The sequence below is a fragment of the Ranitomeya imitator genome, chromosome 6 (genome assembly GCF_032444005.1).
Source record: "Ranitomeya imitator isolate aRanImi1 chromosome 6, aRanImi1.pri, whole genome shotgun sequence".
Lineage (NCBI taxonomy): Eukaryota > Metazoa > Chordata > Amphibia > Anura > Dendrobatidae > Ranitomeya > Ranitomeya imitator.
In genome coordinates, this window is record NC_091287.1 from 47538813 (window position 1) to 47560002 (window position 21190).

The 21190-nt window shown below is 41.2% G+C and overlaps 1 protein-coding gene across 1 annotated transcript in view; it reads right to left on the reverse strand.

Annotated features, from left to right (window-relative positions):
• Positions 1 to 6239: 6239 nt before the first annotated feature.
• The window catches only part of ODAD2 (outer dynein arm docking complex subunit 2), a 164507-nt gene continuing 149556 nt past the window's right edge, over positions 6240 to 21190 (reverse strand). The window contains exons 18-20 of the mRNA XM_069729626.1: positions 19958 to 20146; positions 14936 to 15157; positions 6240 to 6651 (exon numbers count right to left, since the gene is read on the reverse strand). Of these exons, the coding sequence (XP_069585727.1) occupies positions 6538 to 6651; positions 14936 to 15157; positions 19958 to 20146 (525 nt within the window). The 3' untranslated portion in view covers positions 6240 to 6537. The remainder of the gene's footprint in view (positions 6652 to 14935; positions 15158 to 19957; positions 20147 to 21190) is intronic.

The following is a 21190-nucleotide window of genomic DNA, read 5'->3' on the forward strand; positions in this document are numbered from 1 at the left end:
CCAGTGTCCTCCAGCAATCTGCCCCAGTGTCCTCCAGCAATCTGCCCCAGTGTCCTCCAGCAATCTGCCCCAGTGTCTCCAGCATTGCCCCAGCGTCCTCCAGCAATCTGCCCCAGCGTCCTCCAGCAATCTGCCCCAGCGTCCTCCAGCAATCTGCCCCAGCGTCCTCCAGCAATGTGCCCCAGTGTCTCCAACATTGCCCCAGCGTCTCCAGCATTGCCCCAGCGTCCTCCAGCATTGCCCCAGCGTCCTCCAGCATTGCCCCAGCGTCCTCCAGCATTGCCCCAGCGTCCTCCAGCAATCTGCCCCAGCGTCCTCCAGCAATCTGCCCCAGCGTCCTCCAGCAATCTGCCCCAGCGTCCTCCAGCAATCTGCCCCAGCGTCCTCCAGCAATCTGCCCCAGCGTCCTCCAGCAATCTGCCCCAGCGTCCTCCAGCAATCTGCCCCAGCGTCCTCCAACATTGCCCCCAGTGTGTCCACCGTTATCAAAAAAAACAAAAAAAAACAAACAGTCTCCTCACCTGTCCGCGCTCCAGCGACGAGCTCCCTCCAACAGAGCACACCCGCCGGCGACTGACAATGACGTCAGACGCCGGCGACGTGTGCGCCTGCGGCCGACATCAGCCGCCAGCCTCCAATTGGCTGGCGGCTGTTGTTAACTATTGACGTGCGGGTGCGCGCCCGCACGTCAATAGGAAACCGCCGGAAGCCGGAAGGGGCCCGGTGAGCAGATGAGAAGGGGCCCGATGCGGGCCCCCTCTCTCTGCCCACCGGGTCCGGGGGCACATACATACCGGTGGCGGGCATTCACAGATGATTAGCAGAGGGTCAATCTCTGCGGTAGCCCAGGGCCCCCCCAGACCACTGGGCCCTGGGCTACCGCCCATATTGACCCTCTGATAATCCGCCCCTGACTGCACAATGTACACTAGTACTGCACAATGTATACTAGTACTGCACAATGTACGCTAGCACTGCACAATGCACCCTAGCACTGCACAATGTACGCTAGCACTGCACAATGTACACTAGTACTGCACAATGTACACTAGTACTGCACAATGTACACTAGTACTGCACAATGTACACTAGTACTGCACAATGTATACTAGTACTGCACAATGTACGCTAGCACTGCACAATGTACACTAGTACTGCACAATGTACGCTAGCACTGCACAATGTACACTAGTACTGCACAATGTACACTAGTACTGCACAATGTATACTAGTACTGCACAATGTACGCTAGCACTGCACAATGTACACTAGTACTGCACAATGTACACTAGTACTGCACAATGTACACTAGTACTGCACAATGTATACTAGTACTGCACAATGTATACTAGTACTGCACAATGTACGCTAGCACTGCACAATGTACACTAGTAATGCACAATATATACTAGTACTGCACAATGTATACTAGTACTGCACAATGTATACTAGTACTGCACAATGTACGCTGGCACTGCACAATGTACACTAGTACTGCACAATGTACACTAGTACTGCACAATGTATACTAGTACTGCACAATGTACACTAATAATAATAATCTTTATTTTTTTTATATAACGCTAACATATTCCGCAGCGCTTTACAGTTTGCACGTACTGCACAATGTATACTGGCACTGCACAATGTACACTAGCACTGCACAATGTATACTAGTACTGCACAATGTACGCTGGCACTGCACAATGTACGCTGGCACTGCACAATGTACGCTAGCACTGCACAATGTACGCTAGCACTGCACAATGTACGCTGGCACTGCACAATGTACACTAGCACTGCACAATGTATACTAGTACTGCACAATGTATACTAGTACTGCACAATGTACACTAGTACTGCACAATGTAGACTAGTACTGCACAATGTACGCTAGCACTGCACAATGTATACTAGTACTGCACAATGTATACTAGTACTGCACAATGTACGCTGGCACTGCACAATGTACACTAGTACTGCACAATGTATACTAGTACTGCACAATGTACGCTAGCACTGCACAATGTATACTAGTACTGCACAATGTATACTAGTACTGCACAATGTACGCTGGCACTGCACAATGTACACTAGTACTGCACAATGTATACTAGTACTGCACAATGTACGCTAGCACTGCACAATGTATACTAGTACTGCACAATGTATACTAGTACTGCACAATGTACGCTGGCACTGCACAATGTACGCTGGCACTGCACAATGTACACTAGTACTGCAGAATGTATACTAGTACTGCACAATGTACGCTGGCACTGCACAATGTACGCTGGCACTGCACAATGTACACTAGTACTGCACAATGTATACTAGTACTGCACAATGTACGCTGGCACTGCACAATGTACGCTGGCACTGCACAATGTACACTAGTACTGCAGAATGTACGCTGGCACTGCACAATGTATACTAGTACTGCACAAAGTACACCAGTACTGCACAATGTATATCAGTACCGCACAATACAGTGGCATGTAAAAGTTTGTGCACCCCTGGTCAAAATTACTGTTACTGAGAACATTTAAGCACGTTGAAGATGAAATGATCTCTAAAAGGCCTAAAGTTAAAGATGACAAATTTACTTTGCATTTTAGACAAAAAAATAAAAATAAAATTATAATTCTAAAAATTTTAAAAATTACAAAAGGGAAAATTTTGACCAGGGATGCACAAACTTTTACATGCCACTGTACATACTAGTATGTGAACTGTACAAGGTATACTAGTAAACAATGTATATTTAGTAACAGTTTTAACTGCTGTAGATGAAACTTTATTTACTTGAGCCCGGGCAACCCCTTAAATGATTCACGGAGATATGAAAAGGCCAATAATGAAGTATCTGGCTCCGAGTATAATGTGCTGCTCTACCTTCTGTGGCTCCTCCACTGGCAATAATACTACAATAGTTCCTTTATGAATAGAAGCAGCCATAAGAACGCCTTAATGGTCTGTTTTAGCTCGCCGGCTATGTTATCATGTAAATATGCACTATGCATGCTTTTCTACCACAAAATTACTGAGCGCAGAGACTGTAAAAAAGCAACTAAAACGTAACTCAAGGCAAAGTGGTCTAATGAGATTAAGTATATGGGAGCAGAATTACTACTTGCATACTTCATCTCAGTATATGAAATCCATCTTCTTATATTTACAGTTTACACAATGATTCTGTTATTGCTCATTGCGTGCATTGATTAATAAAAGATCCTATTTCTAGGATGTTATTATGATATTAAGGTACCACTAGAAAATCAGAATAATGCATATTCATCAGCATGGAGTTCTATCTATCTATCTATCTATCTATCTATCTATCTATCTATCTATCTATCTATCTATCTATCTATCTATATCATATCTATCTATCTATCAATGAAGTTTCTTCATATTTTAATAATAATAATCTTTAACTTATATAGCGCTAACATATTCCGCAGCGCTTTACAGTTTGCACACATTATCATCGCTGTCCCCAATCAGGCTCACAATCTAAATCCCCTATCAGTATGTCTTTGGAATGTGGGAGGAAACCGGAGAGCCCAGAGGAAACCCACGCAAACACGGAGTGAATATACAAACTCCTTGCAGATGTTGTCCTTGGTGGGATTTGAACCCAGGACTCCATGCTGCAAGGCTGCAATGCTAACGACATTGAGCAATCGAGCTGCCCTACTATATTTTTAGCAGTGTCATCTAAGTTTCATCAGACTTTTGTCTAATTTTCAGCAGTTTTTCTTGTTTATGAAAATAAAACTGTTTCTCCACCTTCTCCACCTAAGGCTTCGTTCACACTTACCGTGTTTTTTGCGGCCCGTTATCGTGGGCCTTTTTTTTGCGGGCCTTATTGCCACAATTTTCACGGTCTGCCACAATATCGGACCGCAAAAAACTTGCGGATCACCGTTTTTCGGGTTTCCAATACTATGGCAAAAGTATTGGAAAAAAACACGCAAAAACGGTAGTCACGGTCCACCACAAAAACAAGCTTCCGATGTTTTTGCGGCCCCATTGATTTTCAATGGGGGCCGTGTCCATAAGCTGTGAAAAATATCGAGCCTGCTCGATATTTTTTCATGGCCATAAATATAACTCTCATAGCCATACGGCGTACGGCGCTCCGTGGAATTATTGTGGCATGTTTTTACGGCCCCATAGAAATCTATTGGGGCCACAAAAATGGGATGTAAAACCACGGTAAGGGTAAAAGAAGCCTAACAGTTTGTAAAAAACACCCTCTGTGACAGTGCCTTGTGGCAGTGACTCTCACCCTCTGTGGCAATGACTCTCACCTCTGTGGCAGTGACTCCCAACCTCTGTGACACTGCCTGTCACCCTCTGTGGCAATGACTCTCACCCTCTGTGACAATGCCTGTCACCCTTTGTGGCAGTGACTCTCACCCTCTGTGGCAATGACTCTCACCCTCTGTGGCAGTAACTCTCACCCTCTGTCTTTTTACTATTAAAATCGAAGGGATGAACAGCCAGCATATATGACCCTTAAAACTCTTTGGGGTCCTCATAGCTTGATGATCTCCCATACTCTTTCATTTTTAATGATTGAGTGTGGAAAATATGTCTGCAATACAAACGTAAAATACTAAAATGATGGCCAATTCAGTTTTCTGGTCTTTGAAACTTTGCCAAACTTTAACTAATTGTGAATGGAATTAAAATGCTCATGGTTGTGGTCATCCATGAGTATAAAGCCAGGCTTGCAAGTGTAAAAATGCAGAGGGAAAACTCCTGGATGGGAGGTATGTGTCATCAAGGTGGCTAGCTTTGGTGATGTAGGACCTGAAGACAAAGTACCAGCAGCAGTAGGTCGCTGAGAGTTTTTTTTCTGAGCTCGGATTTTGGGTCCGGGTTTAAGAAGCGGCCAGAAGAGCTGGGTGGGACTGGCCATTCTCATACTCTCATTCCAGGTCTTGGAAGGACTATTTAAGGCAGCTGAGCTGCCTCAGTGTTGTCTCAGTGGATGTAGAAAGACCTCCATTATGATGGTTAGTCTGCCAGAAGCTGACTAAGCGTGGAGCTAGTGTGAAAACAGGTGAGCCTGTACCTGCTGTGGGAATTGTTTTATTTTATGCCGAATGAAAGCTATTTTAGTTTTTGTGCTGTGGACTTTTTAATACACTGTATACTGTGTGAGGCAGTGACCGAGGTCATATGCGAGGGTCGCTATGGGTCCCCCAAGATGCGCACAGAAGCGTATTGAGGCCGCTGGAGTGTATTGCAGTCACAGGCATAGCTATGATTGCAATGCAGAATAAAAGTGAGTGTTGGTCTTGGGCAAGCTATTTGTCCAAGGCAGATTTAGGAAAACTTGCCATGGGCTTTTAATTTTGAAACGGACTACAGGAAGGTAGTGGGGAGGTCTGTTTCCTCCCCGGCCGGGTTTTCCATGTGGCCTACGGCCATGGGTTCCTTGTACAAACCCTACAGCAGAGAGCTGGGTGTGTCAGTTGGTTTTGCAAGCGTGCAAGGAAGAAGGCTCTGCCGTAGCCTCAGCCTTGTGAAGCAAAAGAGAGCCAAAGCAGAGCCAAAAAGCCTGGCACAATTCAACGTACACGGCGGTGCAGTCACCCACGGTAACCGGTCCCAGACTATCTTGTTTCCCGGCTGCGATCCGGAGGATATCCTATTGTTTTCTACTTTGTGACTACGCTGAACATTAAAGAGACTTTTATTTTGGAACTTTCCTGTGGTTACTGCCTGTTATCACACTGGACCAACCCTGCTGCAGTACAACTGTTTGACAACAGAACTGGATTCCTGTGTGTAAGTTAGTGGCTGCCAAAGAGCCTGAACCGTTCACATAAGGTATTACATTTTAGATATGTATATAGGCTTACTATGTCTGTCCAGAAGGCACAACAAAGATCTGTTCTGCATATTTGTGGAATGTAATGGACCAGGAGGAGTATATATTTGCTCATATTAGCTATCTTGCCACAATTACATGTTATGTTGCTGCCGGAGGCTGGTAACATTGTAAGACATGACAACACGATATTGGAATGATGTGGACATTCCAGCTGGTCACTTCTACTTTCTCAATGCCGCCATACGTCAGTTCTGATCTATAGTTACTTTATTTTTTTGTGGATCTCAGAATATGAGACAGAGCCCAATGACAGGTTTATAAGATCCAGGTTTGGAACACGCTGTGAAGCAATCAACACTTTTTGACATAAGGACGTGTAAGACTTCCAGAGTTTTATGACTTTTAATGGTTATTTCAGAATAATATCTACATGTTTTGCATAGTCAACATTTCAGACTGGACTTCCAACCAAATCTGTTATAGAGTGGCATCGTCCTAAACTGAGGACAGAAAGCCAATTTGTACACTGAGCAGAATCAATATCCCTATTATAACAATTGTTGAGTGACATTACTGATGAAAAGGCTGCAGTGATATCAGTTGGGTGTCAGACCACAAAATGTCCGTCTGCACGGTGAGCACGGCCCCAGTGTAATCCAGATAGTGATTTGTTTATTTGTCCTAGGTTAGCCATATCTTGCTTTTTCATTGGCCAGAGCAAGTCGACGTATATTGGCTATACACCCGGCGGCAGCCTCTTGGAGAACAGCATCTGTAGAGCCCACCATGCCTATAAGAAGCTAAAAACAAGAAAAAAAAAGTGTGCAGACCATTAGTATAATAGACACTACATACAGCATAGCAAACGCTGAGCAACCTAAAGCTACCAGAATTCACTCTGTGGCAATGACTCTCACCCTCTGTGACAGTAACTCTCACCCTCTGTGACAGTAACTCTCACCCTCTGTGGCAATGACTCTCAACCTCAGTGAAAGTGCCTGTCACCCTCTGACAGTGACGCTCACCTTCTGTGGCAGTGACTCTCATCCTCTGTGGCAATGACTCTCATCCTCTGTGGCAATGACTCTCACCCTTTGTGGAATTGACTCTCACTCTCTGTGACAGTGCCTGTCACCCTCTGTGGCAGTGACTCTCACGCTCTGTAGCAGTGACTCTCACCCTCTGTGGCAGTGACTCTCACGCTCTGTAGCAGTGACTCTCACCCTCTGTGGCAGTGACTCTCACCCTCTGCGGCACGGACTCTCACAACCCACCCACACATCCCGAACTTCACCATAGCTCTCAGCATCTGACATGTGGTGTTCACAAATTATACTGAGAAAAAAGTGAAATGGCACCGCAAATTCTGTCACTCTAGACAATTTGGGTGCTTTATAAAAAAATCTTTATTATTGGAGGCTATGATAATCCCTGCCATATTGCTCACCAATGTTGGCACAGTTGACAGTGGGGAGTCACATTTCAGTAAAGGCTATAATAATATACTGGAATATTCCATAAATATTTCTATAAAAATAGGGTATGTTTTGGAACATTTTTAAAGGAAATCAGTCAGGATTATTTCACTATGGAAACTAATGGTATTACTGTATGTCTCAGCACAATAATAAAAATAATATTGGTGTTACATTAATCCGATGTGCCTGCACTGAGAAATCAAGCTTTTAATCCATATGCAAATTAAGTGCATTGGGGCGTGTCAATGCATTCTGAGGACTTCAACATGACCCTAATGCACCAGCATTTTCTATGCAGATTCAAAGCTTGATTTCTTCACACTGGTACAGTACTAAAAAACAGGAATGAAACATCTGTATTGTTGTACAAGGATCTATACAGCAATATCTGTAATTTCAGTAAAAATTGTCCTGACTTGTTTCTCTTTAATAGCTCAGCATAGACGATTCTGGAATGGGTGCAAATTAGACAACAAGATAATTACTACAAGTAACAGGAGGATAGTAGACGATGAGGATCTGGTTTGTACTTGGTACTTGGACAGTTGCTTTTCATCTTCCAGTACAACTCACGGCACAGAATTGCAGACAGTGGTTAGTCTTCTCACAAAGGCAGGATCTATTCGATTAGATCCCAGGTGGCACTTAGCACAGTAGGCAACCATAAAGTCAAGTCAGGAGATGAAAACGTAATCCAGATAGTTCTCTATTGAGGGATTTAATGGAATGTTTTGAGACTGTCCAAAAAGGTAATATTTGGCCCGTGTCTGACAATGACAGGTCTGCTGAACGGCGCAGTAAACATTCTTTTATGTTAAGTGCTCCACTGAAATCCATCCCCTCCGATAAAATATAGCAGATCTTCTACTCATACTGACAATGTGGCTGATAACCACAAAGAAATCTGTTATCACTCATCCCAGCTGCATAGTTTCCTTATGGCTAAAAGGCAGCTAAGGGTTCGGAATTGCTGAATATAGGCATAAATTGAAGGCAGACACTGACATCCAGTAACTTGTGAAGTGTAAGAACAAACTGTAGTCCTTGTTAACTAGTCAAGGCTCTACAGATTAGAGATGCAGATCCATCATTTCTAGGTAATTACCTATTTATGGTATAGGCAGTAGGTGCTTGATGTTTAAGAAGATCTAAAGATGATGTCTGGTTGCTGTGGGTTGATACAGAAGAAAGAACAAGTCCATTTCAATGAGTTCTGCTCATTATCTAATGTACATGGAGGTCTCCTATCTCTCATCAGACAGCAAATATCAAGGAAACGAAGTGTCGGTGTCACAACTCTTGTCGCAATACTCAGGGTCAGAGGCGACTTCCCTGACCCTAACCCTAGGGGCACCTTAGCTATCCCTGCTCCCCGGATTACTTTTGATGGTGAAGACGCCAGGGCCACGTGCCTTGCTAAACTCCTGAATCAGCCCTATATCTGTGGATTCTCTATTTATTCGCCAATGAAGTAGTTTAAGTCAGCAATGACTGTCATGTGGTTGGACTGATGTCACCAAAATATGGTACCAAGGAAGCGGATAGAAATCATTATCAGATAGGAATCGGTCAGAGTTGGAGTTTTTTAGATAGATGAGGTCAGGAGACAAGCTGGGTCAATGCTAAAATATACAGAACTAACACAATACAGGAACCAAATGTACAGGTTCAGGGCAATAAGGGATGGCCCCTCCTAAAATCCAGGGCACCTTGGCCCTGGCAGAAAAAAAAAAGTGAAAACTGTTTGTGAGGAGAAGCAATGCAGCGTGTCAGGAGAAGGACAGCATTGGCCAGGAAGAGGAGAGCAGCAGCCAGGAAGGGATTGGAACCATGTGCAAAAAGAGCCGAAGTGGGGTTGGGTTATATGCCCAGTTTGTCCAAGTGTAAAAAAAGTGTTCCTTCAAATCGAACAAAATGTGAACAGTGTTTCTTCAGCCTCGACGCAATGTGAACACTGCAGTGGATCATTGGCAGAGTATCAGCTATCCCATTTCACCTATCTTTTACCCTCAGGCTAGTAAAACTTGACTAGATTTACTTACGGTACCCTACCTGGGTCCAGCACTGACTTTATGCTGGCTCTGGTCTCTGGTAATGGGCTACATCGGTTAAGTAATTTTCGATAGTGCTGCAGTCAATCACTGAACTCATCCAAAGTAGAGCTGCTAAACTCTGTGATGTGACATGACCACTGCTGATGTGACATGGCCACTGCAGTCAATCAGCAGAGACCAGGGCATAAATGGGGAGTGTGCACTTTATCTGGGCAGGGTGCGTAAATCTCAGATCGTTTTATATATCACTACACCTCCGGGCAAAAAAATAGGTAAAAATAGACAACCCTTTTAAGATTAAATTGACTAAAGGAAAGGAAGTGATGTAATGTAAAAAGAAGAATCTAAGATAGGGCTATGGACCTCATTTTCCTTATATGACCTTTATCCCAATGACTGACAATAAAAAAGTAGAAGATAAAGTGAAGCTACCAAGCACAAAGGCTTTCATAGTGCTGGAGACAGGAACATCATGAGCACAGAAATAGGGTGGAACCACCACTGAGGATAACGGGTGAACTACACTACATTTCTAAGTTCCAGATGCTTTCTATTTCACAGATAAGTACAGGCAGAATTACATGTGTCTGACCTCTAACCGAGAAATCCTGTCTGAAATATAAAGGCAATCTGTATATATTACTCATATATAGTTATTTACATGTCATATACATAAAAAAGGAATATTTTCAATAAAGGCAGAATTAAAGTTTCTCTGTCAAAATCCACTTCTGGCTCCCGTATTTAGCCAGATATTGAGATATTGCAATGCTAAAGGCTATGATAATGTTTTTATTAACATAAGAAAAACTGAAAATCATCTGGCTCCGAGCCCGAGAGTGAGGTCACCCAGAGTATGTCGATTTAAAACAGAGCAAAAAGAAAACATATATGTAAAGTCGGAGGTTTACCGTGATTTTATGGTATACAAGAACGAGTCTTAAGTAGCGCTTTATCTATTATTTTATTGCTGTCAAATTAAATATACATTTGTTATTTAGCAGAGCCCGGGACATGTACTGTACACAGGGCTGAACAATTGCAAGACGTTGCTCGGAGTATTTCTGTGGTTTTCGGCAAGAGCCAAGTCGGAAGGAAAAGACATTCTCGGAATTTTCTTGAAGCAAGATAAATACAGAAGAGAAATACAGATGAAAGATGGAGTTGCTAACCGAGGACAGTGCCAGATTCCTCTTTTCTGGCTCGCCGTCGAACTGGCAGACCTCGTCAAGTAGCAATCTTTTCCATTAAATTGAGCTGCATATACTTAACTTTGTTTGTTTAAACAGTTTTAAATTTTTCAATCTCAATTTTTTTGATTTCAAAAAGATTTTTTTTTTTACAAAATGATCCATTGAAAGAAATAATAGCTAAATGAACAATGCGGAATGGTTCGGTGCCCGTAAAAGAGGATACAAAGGAGCAACCGATTCTAGAAACAAGGCAAGGTCAAGCCTAAACATCATCCTTGACCATGATGTTTGCGAAGTGAACCGTAGGGAATTCAAGCGGTACTGGACTCACTGGGTTTGCGCAGTTAGGCAAACGATAAGCCAGTCTCCCTTGCCGAATCTTTCCTCCAAGATGAGATCACACAGGCCATAAAGAAGCACTTGTTGTATAGCCAAAAAGTCAAGTAATGTGATAGCCTTACTCCAGGTTTTGTAAAAAAAATATTAACTCCAGTCACTTGAATTCTAAGCCTCCCTGACCTCCAAGAAAAAAACCAAAGCCTTAGAAAAACTTTTCTCGCTTTATAAAATAATCTGCTGCCACATGAAGGTAACCCTCAATCCAAACAGCGTGACGACGACAATGTGCGTTAAAACACAGACACGCCACGAACAATAAAAAAATGTTTTTGATATATATATATATATATAAATTATAGTAGTCGCGGTGTACAGTGAAAAGCAGTGATTAAACACTAGGGTGAGCGACCAACCACACCAACCGAAAACATGAACAGCCAAAGAGTGTATCCCAAGCAGAAAGTCAATTAAAAAATGCCTTCATTAGGTAGAAATGTCAATTAATAAAATAATTAATAAAATATGTACGCGTATTGAGACAGGGTTACAAATATATATAATAAAAAACTATATCAGATATAAAATGGTGAACCCCAATATATTCTTTTCAGGCTATATTCCTTATTCGGGCATCGCAAATATCAAAATATAAAAAAAAAATAATTAAAAAAAATATTAATAAAGTGAACAAAATCAGTGTTAATAGGTAAAAAGTATATATAATGTGCAATATTAGTAAATCAATCACTCTATTCAAAATTGTACACTATTAATTGAAAATGTCCCAAAAAATAACCTGCATAGTGTAAGGGCTTAAACAAACAAGTATAAGACCATAAGATTTCATCATACGGACACAGCAACATTGCTATTCAAAAATAAAGTGCAAGGTGCAAAGGTGCAAAATAAAGGTATATTACAGATATTTTCAGCGCTATTTCCCTCTGGCTGTTTGCACCTTGCACTTTATTTTTGAATAGCAATGTTGCTGTGTCCGTATGATGAAATCTTATGGTCTTATACTTTTGTTTAAGCCCGTACACTATGCAGATTACTTTTTGGGACATTTTCAATTAATAGTGTACAATTTTGAATAGAGCGATTGATTTACTAATATTGCACATTATATATACTTTTTACCTATTAACACTGATTTTGTTCACCTTATTAATATTTTTTTAATTTAATTTTTTTTATTTTTTTTTATATTTGTGATGCACGAATAGGGAATATAGCCTGAAAAGAATATATTGGGGTTCACCATTTTATATCTGATATAGTTTTTTATTATATATATTTGTAACCCTGTCTCAATACGCGTACATATTTTATTAATTATTTTATTCATTGCCATTTCTACCTAATAAAGGCATTTTTTAATTGACTTTCTGCTTGTGATACACTCTTTGGCTGTTCATGTTTTCGGTTGGTGTGGTTGGTCGACGACAATGTGCGTAGATGCATCGGTTTGCCATTTCAGGCAGCTTTCCAGAGGATTTCGGCACTTGATGACCCTTTTAAGCCAACTTTAAATGTTTTTTCAATGTTCAGCAGCCCGTTTCCTAAAATAAGTAACGACTGATGGAGTCTAATGTGTTCACCCGTCTTTTTGAACCCTTTCTTGGAGTGATATGATTGATGCAGTTGTAGACTCCGGCGGCGTGAAAAGTTGGATTTCCATGTTTTTCTGGAGATGATGGATTTGCCATTGAGCTTGTTTTTGGCAGAGTAAAGACTAACTAATTATTATCAAGTGACAGGCATCACCTTAATCTGTGCCGTCTTTGCCACTCTGCTGAGGACGTCATCAACTTCAGCAATAGTAAAAAAAAAAACATAAATTGCAGCTACTTAATTGGGTGCAATTACTCCGTTTCTGGAAGACAAGACACAAATTCTTTCTCATTTCTGGTTCAGTGGATGTTTTTTTCTGCTGCTTCTTCAGCATCTGGTAAATGGCCTATTCTACATCTGCGCCCTTACTACTGAATAGGGCTTTTATGTTATGCAATTAAGCTGTCCCTTTTTCATAAGACTGTACTTCCAATAAAAACAAATATTAATATTAAAAGGAACAGGAAAATAATATGTGCGCGACCAGGAAATAACGAAGCACTGAATTCGATCCATGAAGAGGGTCTTTGATGAGAAGAATGTGGGGTTTATAGATAGAGACTCATTTGCCAGATCATCAGAAGGAGGATACATGACGGGAACATGGGGCCATCTTTTAAGGGGAAGAGGATATATTTCTATAGGAACTGAGGTTCACATCTTTATAAAATATCTGGGTTCACATCACAATAAAGGAAACCTGATTTGAGCATGAAAATATTAACTAAAGAAGCGTTCGGACAACATGAAATTATAGTACGTAGTTAGGATAGGCAGTAACTTATCAAACATTGGGAAGCATATGATTCCTAAAATAAATGGGTTTATGAACTTTATTTGTTCGGTGCTGCTATAAAAAAAGAAACTCCTGCCCTATACAAGTTAATGGGGTGAGTACAGTACCACCATTCCAGAAAGCTGTGCCCTACTAATCCCATTAAACAGCGATGGCAGTAATATACTGTCAGAAAAAAAACCTTTAAAAAGGACCCAATCAACTTTCCTGGCACGTCAGTTTTAGTAATTATGAACCCATGAAATAACAATTCTGTACTGTGTCACTTCCTCCAGGAAATGTATGAATAAATTAACAACTGGGTGTTACTCTTTCCCCTTGTCAAAGGGGTGTGTTACTGCATTGTCTGGCACTGCCATCACTGATTGGACAGTATCAGACCATGGCAGAGGGACACTCACCCCAACTTGTAACATCAAGCTGTAATTTATTCATAAATTATCAGGGGGAATAATAGAGTGATGCCACAAAGAAAATGTATTTGACAGATGCGGAGTGCCACCAGTTTCTTTCTTATTTGGATTTTGCACTGCAGGTTACTCAATTTTTTGCAGTCAAAAACACTGGAGAATTATGAATAAATGAGGATGTAAACAGAGTTTTCCAATTATAGCTGGCTGACCTGTTAAGCACGTGCCCCGGTCCGTTTGATTTTCTTGTGCTCCACGTCGGCCTTTGCAAGTAGCCAGCGTGCTCCCATGAGTTGTATTCCATGGGCCTATATAAGGCCTCCCAAGACTCACACCTGTATCTTGGTATTGTTTCCAGTAACCTGCTTTGCTGTATTTTGTGGTATCTTGTTACCGGTTAGTAGAGGACCTAACCTACTTGTCTGCAATTTCCAGTAGCCCTGCTCACCTGCTTGTCTGGGGTTCCCAGTAACCTTGCTTCCTTCAAGTGGAGGACCTCACCTACTTGTCTGTGGGTTTTAGTATTGCAACCTGCCTGCAGTTTCCAGGACGTCTTCCTTTCTGCAGCTTCCAAGGTATTCTAACTTTCTAGTTTCTCTGGAGTTCTGTCTGCTAGCTGTCCCTAGTCTTCTAGGACCTCTTCTACATGCCCATTTGCGGTTTTCAGGATGTCTTCCGGGCTGTGTGTAGCTTCCATTGTTACTCTTAAGTTACTTCTAAGACATTGACATTCCCCGCTTGCCAGCATTTTCTAGCATCCCACCTGTGTGCTTGTGGTCTCCTGGATGTCTCCCGCCTGTCAGCGTTTTCCAGCATTGAGCCTGCCTAACTATAGTCTCCTGGACGTCTCCCACCTGCCAGCGGTTTCCAGCATCCCACCTGCTTGCCTGCTGTCTCCTGGATGTTTCTTGCTTGCCTGCGGTTTACAGTTTTTCTGTGGTTTCCTGGACTTTATTGAAACTTTTAGTTTGCCTGTATGTCCGCCAGTGGCTTCTAGTGGCTCCTGCTTTTTGTTTCCACGTGCTACACCCGTCTGCTGCGCTGACCCCAGTGACCCGTGCACCCACCCGGACCTTGAGCGTAAAGTATCCACCCTCACGTCTGAGCCCGATATATGTAACATGATCATTATAATAAGATGTGTAGTAAGAATAATTATCCGGATATTACATCTGCTGTAATCTGTTGAGTGTCACTTACTTTAACAACTCCATTCTCATGCATTGTTATGCAGTTGTTAGCGTCCTCGGAGAGCTGATACAGAGCTTGAGCAGTAGCATGGTGCACAGCAGGGTCGCTTGATTTCAGGTACCGTACCAGAGGAGCCACAGCGTTAGCCTCTCCGAATGCCACCCTATTATGCCCCCACGTACAGCACTGTGAGATGGCGTCGGCCAAGTGGCGCCGCAATTTATCATCCGTCTAAAGAAAACAAAGAAGATAATGTATTTTTTTTGTTTGCAAGGTTTGAAACTATACAAGCCATTTTTTAAGTTTCCCGTTCAAAAGCCATAATTTTCTTAAAAGGTCCCTTGTTGGAGTAGGATAATGTGTAAAAAATATGGAAAGGTTTTCAAGCTGTGGTAAAGAAGGTATTCACGTTATTGGCTTTCCAAGAAAGAGGTTGTCAAAGGCTTAGGTGCCATCAAAATCTTATGAGTGAAACGTTATCTTAGGTTTTATTGCTGTTTGCAGCGTGCTGCTTTTCCGCACAGAGAGGGAGACATCGACTTGCTAAAAAAATGTTAACAGCCAGGTGTCATGGGAGTGATAGGAGAGAGACACAGGGCTAGCAGCTTGTGGCCGCCGTCTTACAAGCAGATCCTTTTTCAATTATAGACTTGCATATTAACTTTTCATATTACGTAACAGCCTACTAAAATATGATATAAACTCAGGACATTTTAGGAATTTATTTGTGAATTGTAATGTGCCAAAAATGACAATGGTGTACCAAATCAGAAATGACTGGTGTATTAGACACAATGAAATGGTTAATAATTGAATGGAAGTGGGAGGAAATAGATTTTCCATAGCAAGTTTCCAAAAATTCATATACAGGAACGGCATTTTTTAATTATTAAAAATAATCCTAATATACTATATAGTATAGAATAGAAAACAATGAGACTCTGAACTAGCAGACATCCTACTAAGTTAAACATTTACATACACTATATAAAAAGGCACATATGCATGTTTTTCTCAACATCTGACATGAAAGCAAAATAAACCTTTCCCATTTTCAGTTAATTGAGATTACCATAATTATAAATACTTGCCAAATGCCAGAATAATGAGAGAGAATGTTTAAGGCATCAGCCAAGAAATCAGGAAGAGAATTCAGCCAAGAAATCAGGAAGAGAATTGTGGACTTGCACAAGTCTGGCTCATCCTTGGGTACAATTTCACGATACCTGAAGGTGCCTTGCACATCTGTACAAACATTTATATGCAAGTACAAAAAAGATGGCAATGTCCAGCCATAATTCTGCTGAGGAAGGAGATGGGTTCTGTGTCCCAGAGATGAATGTGCTTTGGTCCGACATGAACATATCAACCCAAAGACAAAAACAAAAAACTTGTGAAGATGATGGCGGAAGCTGGTAAAATTGTGTCATTAACCACAGTGAAATGACTACTGTATCAATATGGGCTGAAAGGCCACTCTGCCAGGAAGAAGCCATTACGCCAAAATAAACATAAAAAAGACAGATTAATGTTTGCAAATACACACAGGATTAAAGACCTTAATTTTTGGAGACGTCCTGTGGTCTGATGAAACTAAAATTGAACTTTTTGGGCAAAATTACCATTGTTACGTTTGGAGGAAAAAGGGAAAAGCTTGGAAGCCTAAGAACACCATCCCAACTGTGAAACACGGAGGTGGCAGCATCATGTTGTGGGGTTTTATTGCTGCAAGAGGGACTGGGGAACTTCACAAAATAGATGGCATCATGAGAAAAGAAGATTATGTGGCAATACTGAAGAAACATCTCAAGACATCAGCCAGGAAGTTAAAGCTTGGGCGGAAGTGGGTCTTCCAAATGAACAATGACCCGAAGCATACTGAGAAAATGGTAACAAAGTGGCTTAAGGATAACAAAGTCAATGTTTTGGAGTGGCCATCACAAAGCCATGATCTCAATCCTATTAAAAATGTATGGGCAAAGCTGAAAAGACCAGTGCAAAAAGGCGACCTACAAACCTGGATCAGTTACACCAGTTTTGTCAGGAGGAATGGGCCCAAATTGCGACCAACTATTGTGAGAAGCTTGTGGAAGGATATCCCAAACGTTTGACCCAATTCAGTTTAAGGGCAATGGTACCAAATACTAATGAAATGTATGTAAAATTTTGACTTTGCAGTAAGTAATAAAAATGCCTTAAAACATTCTCTCTCTCATTATTCTCGCATTTTGCAAATATTAATAATCATGGTAATCCTAATTGACCTAAAACAAGAAAGGTTTCTGATTTCATGTCAGATATTGAGAAAAAACATGCAGACGTGTCTTTTTATATAGTGTATGTAAACTTCTAGATTCACCTGTATATAGCACTGTGCACTTACTATTGCTCATTTTACCTTTCTACCCAACTAATTCTTCTCTTTTCCCTTTGGTCTATGACATAGCGTGATTAAAAACAGACTAACTGTATCCTTCTATGCTCTATGTCGATACAGGAAGTCACTTTTCCCTGTATGAGTCATGAGTCACTGAAAAAGTCCCTGATGGGGAAGAGGGAGCAGCTGGGTCAGGAGCTGAAGAGTGAAATGATAAATCCTGGGACAAGAGCACAGAAAAGAGAATAATTAACAGGGTAGAAAGGCAAAATGAGCAATTGTCAGTACACAGTGCTGTTTAATATGATGATTACAATATATTAAGAGGATAAAAACTTTCATGGGAGGAGGATTGCTTCTTTAATATGACTTTTCACAAAGTAATTAAAGGAAGTTGGGGGCAGTATTCACATTTCTCACCTCTCAATATTTGTTAGTCCCTCCTACTCCAGTCATTACTTTCCTGCTTCAGCTCAAAGTAACGACTGGAATAAGAAAGACAAGTTTTATTAACACAAATCATGAAGAAGTAAGAGATCTGAAAACTGTTCACCACAGTATACTGGCTCAAGAATTCGCTCTTGGTTCTTTCTATTGGGGACAGTTCCCTTTGTGTAAGTCCACACCAGGTTTCTGCTGTTACTCAGCAGTTACCTTTAACATCATCATCCAAAGCCTTCCAAAGCCTTTCAAGGCAGACTCAGACAGCTGTGTGCTGTCTGAGTAGTAAGCTTTGCGTTTAGTTAACACATGTATTTCTGGAGACTGACTCACCATCCATTTTCCTCACCTGGTATTTTTATCTCTTCAGAAAACTCTTACTTATTATTCAGTGATCGGCATTTACTTCCTAGCTCAGACCTACAGTTTAGTGTTTGCTTGCTGTAAGGAAAAACAAACTTGTCTCTGTTATTATTGGTGTTGTTCACACTACAATTCTACTGCAACAGTGAGTTATCTTCTCTGCTATCAAGTATCTCGTTTTTCTGTTCATCACTGCAGCCTTATGGTTAACTATTTGTTTGTTCATTGCATATATCCCTGCCATTAACCATCTGTCTGCTGATAGCCTACAACTCTGCCATTGACCATTCATCTTCTGCGTGACCCGGATTGACGATCTATCTGTAGTTTCTGTGTACAGGGTGGGCCATTTATATGGCTACACCTAAGTATCTTCACAGCATAGACAATTACCTTCAGATGACCCCAAAGATAAAAGTCTAAGGAGGTCAGATCAAGAGACCTTGGTGGTCATTCAACTGGCCCACGACGACCAATCCACTTTCCAGGAAACTGTTCATGTAGGAATGCTCGGACCTGACACCCAGAATGTGGTGGTCTATGCTGTGAAGATACGAGATGTGCAGCATCTGAAACAACAGATACTGGAAGCCTGTGCTAGCATTTCTTCTGTGGTGTTGCTATCAGTGTGTCAAGAGTGAGAGAAGAGGGTTGCATTGACAATCCAACACAATGGGCAGCACTTTGAACACATTTTATAAGTGGTCATAAACTTGTAAATAACTCATGAAAGAATAGTTACGTTAAAAGCAAGCACACAATTGTTTTTCTTGTGAAATTCTCAATAAGTTTGATGTGTCAAATGACCCTCTTCCCATTGAAAAAAATAAAGTTGGACCCAAAATGGCCCACTTCAAAATGGCCGCCATGGTGACCAGCCATCTTGAAAAGTCCCCCCCCCCATATACTAATGTGCCACAAACAGGAAGTTGATATCACCAACCATTCCCATTTTATTTAGATGTATACATATAAATGGCCCACCCTGTATATCCAAACTCCTAGTTCTGTTTTCTACTCTGCATGTTTGCCTTTCATCCCACATACCCTGCTGCCTGGTCCTCACTCATCCATGTGCTGTACAGTAAGTCAGGTCCAGCTGCTCTACAGTCTTTGTTCCATGTTGCTCAACCTGACTTAGAGAATCCAGCTCGTCTCCCCAGGTGAACCCTTAACATTTGCTTTTATTACTGTGTGAAGAATCCTTTTATTAATGTCTATATATTGACATTAGCTCCAAGATTAAGTTTTAACCCTATATTGATTGATCAGGGCCATGATGGAGAGGTGGTTCTTCATAAATAGGACTTTCTGATAAGTAGTTTTGGGTAGTGAAGGACAAAGTTTGAGTATTTCTCTACAACACAAATAAGACATAAATCATGGCTACGTTCACTGTTGTAATTATTAAGTAATGTCTTATTTGTATACCTCTGGCTATAAGTTGCTCAGCCATAACACTGCACTACATTCATGGAAAAAAAAATGTGTTTTGGAGAGGTAACAGAATAAAAAATTTCTGATTTATCAGCAATTCTTTAGAATATACGGTATTTTTTATATTTTATGAGCTGTAATGTCATAAAGATTTAAAATCACTCTTCCAAGTATTAAAATTGGTGCCCGGGACACGTCATTCTTGGGATTCCTTATTTTCATTGCAAATGTAGCTTAATTACAGCAAATTGTATTAAGAGATTTTCTACATTTGTGGATATTTCAGATAGTTAACTAGTACCTTCCTGATACAATGATCCAGCTATTATAATATACGGTACGTAGATTTGGAGACATTTCAATTGGTTTCAAGAGAACGTTACTGATTGATCTAATTTTCTTTTTACACATACCGTGTTTGCCAGCGCAGACAACAGTAGAACCACGCCGTGATCTGTTATGACTGCCAAATTCTCCTCGTCTTTGGCTATGTTGGTGATGGCCGCGCAAACACTCGCCAGCACTTCTTTATTTTCAGACTTCAACAAGTTCACAATCAGTTCCAAGCCACCAACAAATGAACGAACCATTTCACCAGCGTCCTAAAATAAGAGTAGTGATTATCATCATTGTAACATTCTATGAATATAATTAGGCTGCATAAAGGGGGACTCTAAGTGTCTCTGACAATAGAACCTAATAGAGTCATTTGTGAAAGTATTTAGAAAGAAATGACATTACAAGTCCACAAGTCCAAGCAGAAAAAAAATCAATTAGGATTTCAATCATATCTGGACTTTTTGGTCCCCAAAATTCGCTAAATGGCGTTATCAAGCTAGACAGATCTAACGCTATATTAACTTTCATTGTGATCACTGATACGTGAGGTTAGGCCTATAGTTTAGAAACCTTAGCCAAGGTGACAGGCCTTTGGGAAAAAAAACATGCATGTCATATTGAGTTTCAATGCAATGAAGCCTTTCTCAAACTCGAGTTCAGGAGGGGTAATGTTAAAATGCTAATTTCAGTGCCTCATGGCCAAAATGGTCTAGACCACCAAATGGTCGCACAAACGATGGTAGTGAAGATGTGATGGCCTTTGGGTACTGTTTAGGGGCGCGGTTCAAAACTCCAAAACATATATAATAATACTAGCACTTTCCTGCCCGATTGGCTAAGAGCAATCACCACCACCACATCTCTGTGGCATTGACTGCTTTTGGCACTTATGAGCCAAGACTTTAACCAAATCATGCCCTTGACCAAAAGTTGTATCCATTAGTGTCTGATGTTGGTTTGCATTTTTTAACAGTGGAACGTTTGTCCATAAACTCTGTCCATTATTTCAGCTTATCCCCTTTTCAATGGATTAAGTCTGAGATAAAAAAACATGTGCAATTCATGGATACGAGTGGTGCTGTTCCTAACAAAATGAACAAAACCTTTATCTTTTAAAGGGAATCGGTCACCAGATTTATGCTTCTTGAACCATGAGCAGCATGAATCAGATATTGGCTGCACAATTGTAGCCAGGTATTTTGCAAAGAAAACATAGAAAGAAAAGCCAGTTGGGGACTACATGTGTCAGCTAACAAGCCCAAGCAGGCAGGAAGAAGCCGGCCAAGGACCTGCGTCGGACTTGTAAG